The sequence below is a fragment of the Amphiura filiformis genome, chromosome 4, assembly GCF_039555335.1.
Source record: "Amphiura filiformis chromosome 4, Afil_fr2py, whole genome shotgun sequence".
Lineage (NCBI taxonomy): Eukaryota > Metazoa > Echinodermata > Ophiuroidea > Amphilepidida > Amphiuridae > Amphiura > Amphiura filiformis.
Window position 1 is genome coordinate 53890355 of NC_092631.1, and position 3629 is coordinate 53893983.

General features: G+C 38.7%; 1 protein-coding gene across 1 annotated transcript; it reads left to right on the forward strand.

The window, feature by feature from the left end:
- The first annotated feature begins 2272 nt into the window (after positions 1–2272).
- Positions 2273–3256, forward strand: LOC140150263 (leucine-rich repeat-containing protein 31-like). The gene has a single exon (XM_072172268.1). The coding sequence runs from the start codon at positions 2273–2275 to the stop codon at positions 3254–3256; it is 984 nt and encodes a 327-aa protein (XP_072028369.1).
- The last annotated feature ends 373 nt before the right edge of the window (positions 3257–3629 follow it).

Consider the following 3629-nt stretch of genomic DNA (forward strand, 5'->3'; position numbering starts at 1 on the left):
AAAATTAGTCAAATTATGACCAATACTGGCAATGATTAGGCAACATCAGGAATTTGTGGATGTTAACAACAACATCAAAAATGATCCATTCCAGATATGTGAAGTGAAAAAATTTAAACCAAATTCTCACAACCTATGTGTGCTGGCGTTTGGCAAATACCCAACAACGATCTAAAAGAGATTCCCAAGATTTTAGGCAACATTCCATTGAATAGTGAGCTATGGTTTGAAGATGCTACTGGCATTGGTGAAATAGTGACGAAAATATCACCAACTGCAAATCTGTGGAAATTGCAGATTATAAACTCAACTGTAAGTACTACTTTGTTAACATACATCATGGATTGTATGCAAGCAGACAAAGTTAGCTTTGATATTTTAGGGAGAGGACAAACTAATCAAGATCAAACACTTTCATATCTTACAAGCAAAAGTCTTACCATGAGTGGTTCATTGTCTGCTAGTGCAATGGTTACCATATTAGATAGTATTCCATCAGTTACTCATGTGGTTCTCAATGGAGTTGAGTTGATCGGTGATGTGGACAGCAAATTGTCACCTGTTTGCAAGAATGTCAAATTTCTTTGTGTAGCAGGTTGGTGGTCCGAAAATGCATTCATGAGAGTAATGAAGTGCTTGCCATGTCCCACCAATGTGCAGATCAATTTGTTTGATATGAGGAAGTCCTTCATGTCAACCTCACTAGTAACAATGCTAGCAGGTCTGCCATTGGCAAAGAAAGTTAAGGTTAATGTGCAAGAGCTTACGGGTGAAATTGACAGTAGTGCAAGACACAAATTTGAACTGCTAGAAGAATTTCAACTATCAGGTGTTATCAGTTCAGATACGGTTGCGAAGCTATTACAGTACATGTGTTCATTGGAAGCACTTGAACTAAAGCATGTGAAATTGACAGGGGAAGTTACTGGTCAAGTGGTAGCAGTACCATCTCTCAAAGTATTCAACCTAGAGGGTAGTCTAAGTGCCAATGTTCTGATTCACTTAATTAGTTGTATGCCATCGGTTACATTGGTTTACATGAGGATATCTATACCAGAATTCTTACAAAAAGGTGTCCATGTCAATATACTTGTGCAATTGCTTGGATATTTGTTTGTAGTGAGACGTCTGATTCTGAAAGTTGGACGGGTGACAGGTGAATTGGACAGTAGATCATTACCATCATTAAAGTCTCTGAAAGTGTTTGAAATGACCAGTAGATGGACAACAAATGCCAATACATTCTTGAAATTTGTTGGATGTATGCCATCAGTAGCAACACTTAAACTCATTGATTCATTCCAAATAGTAGGCGATGTCACAGATGAGTTTCCATTACCATTATTCCAGGAACTCACAGCTTTCACAATTTCTGGATCGCTAAGTATTAGAACATTGTTTACACTTCTGAGCTGTATGCCAGCACTGAAACATGTTGCCCTTGATCTTCCTTCCCTGACAGGGGAGGTTCAGAATAGAGTCGAGTGTAATCAAGTCAAAGAGTTAGTTATAGAAAGGAAGAATTGTAATAATTCCTCAAGTGTTTCATCTTACCCAGTGAGTATTACAACAATGATAAGACTTCTGCAATGTATGCCTTCTGTTACCAAATTAACTTTACAAGCTGCGTTGAGAGGCAAACTTCAACAAAGCATGCCGTCATTGATGTCAATCAAGGATTTGATGGTACAAGGAGAGCCATTGAATGTCAATACATTAATGGATATGCTACACTGCACGCCACTGGTATCAAAATTACACCTTGCCCCTTCTGAACTATTTGGTGAAATTGCTAGAGACAAATTGCCTTCCTGTAGAACAATGAAAGAACTCTATATAGGATATTGTATTTCAAGTGGGGCTACAAGAGGTACCTATCAAGAACTCCCTGTAAGTGCCAACACTCTTGCTAGGATACTTGAATGTATCCCACTGGTTGAAACAATAAAAATGACTGAAATAAATGTGCTAGGTGGTATTGATAGGAGTGTGGCATTACCCACTTGTCAATCTGTCACTGAGTATTACCTCAATGGGACAATGAGTGCTGATACATTCTTGAAGTTATTGTCTAGTATGTCCTCAATCACAAAAGTGACATTGGATAAAGTTAAATTGCATAGCATTCATAGCAAGACAAGTACACCAATGTTCTTAAAGCTAGATAACATGAAGAATGTATTTTTCATTGAGTGTAGCATTGACAGTCAAACTCAAATCACTCAGTTGGGTTAATGAGAAACAACAGCTTGCAGAAGAGACTTTGTGTCAAATGACACCCTTAGATTGCTGCTTAGAGGTTCTGGTCCTGAAAACAAGTTTGAGCTTAACCACAGATGTGCTCAAAGGTTTAGAAAGGATATTACCTTCATTACAAGAATTGCATTTATCAGGTTGTCGATCTATTTGGCAGCTATTTGTGTTGCTGGAAGAGATAGGGCAGAAGTCTTTAACATCAAGCAGTGGTCAGGTGTGTGTGGATTTACCACTCCAGTGCCTTGATTTAGCCTGTTGTGATATAGGTGATAATGTTCGGATTCTTAATCGTTCATCTCAGCACCTACCTTCTCTCAAGTGCTTGCTGGTACCTAACTGTAAGTTGGAAGAGAAGCACTTTCAGAAAATGAGTGAATCATTTTCTGCTCATCCATTTGAAATGCTTGATCTGTCAGGAAATACGAAAGTTATGTCCATGTTAGATGAGACTTGCCAATATCTTAACATTCTGATGGTTTTGAAGCTGGTGAACACAGGTTTGACTGATGAAAGTGTGGCACAATTGCCCCTGTTAAAATTAATCAACCTGAGAGAACTAGATTTGTCAAATAACAAGCTAAGCTCAGAAGCTGCTGTGGATATAGCAAACTTATTAAGAAGAAATTGCTGTCCATTATTGGAACACCTCAGTCTTCAACAGAATGAAATAGAATCTTATGGTGCTTGTGCTCTTGCTCAGGGTTTCAAATATGTTCCTCTTTTGAAGAAGTTCTTCCTTGACAAAAACTGTCGTATTGGTGCTTGTGGAATTCTTGAGATATTTCAAAACTTGAAGCATGTGTCACATCTTGAAGAACTAGGACTTGCAGGCATTGCTTTAAGTGTACATGATTGCTATCATATTATACCGCTCTCGTACGGTTTGCACTATGCTGGGGTATGGGATGATCGTACTTGTAAATATATTCTTCAAGTTGTCAAAGATGGTAACATTCAAAGGATCAGTCAAGTTGTGGCTGACAATACAGGCAATGATTAGAGAAGTTGGCAGTTGTTTATAATCGCATTATAGTTTGATCAGCTCGTAATAGGGGGAAACATTAGACTTTTACCACTACGCCAAAAAGTAGATCCACACTAAAGGTTCGTTCATACTACCACCGCATCTGCGATGCGTTGCTTTGCGATGCGATGCGTTGTCGCACCGCATCTACTGCATTGCGATATCGCAATAAAGTTAAATACATTTTAACCTGGAAATGCGACGAGTTGCGTTGAGTTGCGGCAAACGTAATCGATATATCGGCATCGCAAAGCAACGCATCGCAAATGCGGTGGTAGTATGAACGGACCTTAAGAGTATGCTATTAGTTGACCTGTCTGGTCTATATTTTGTGTGTTAAAGAAAGTAG

Bases quoted from the DNA above. Each gene is read 5' to 3' on its own strand.
- LOC140150263 (XM_072172268.1), top strand. From the start codon at position 2,273: ATGACACCCTTAGATTGCTGCTTAGAGGTTCTGGTCCTGAAAACAAGT.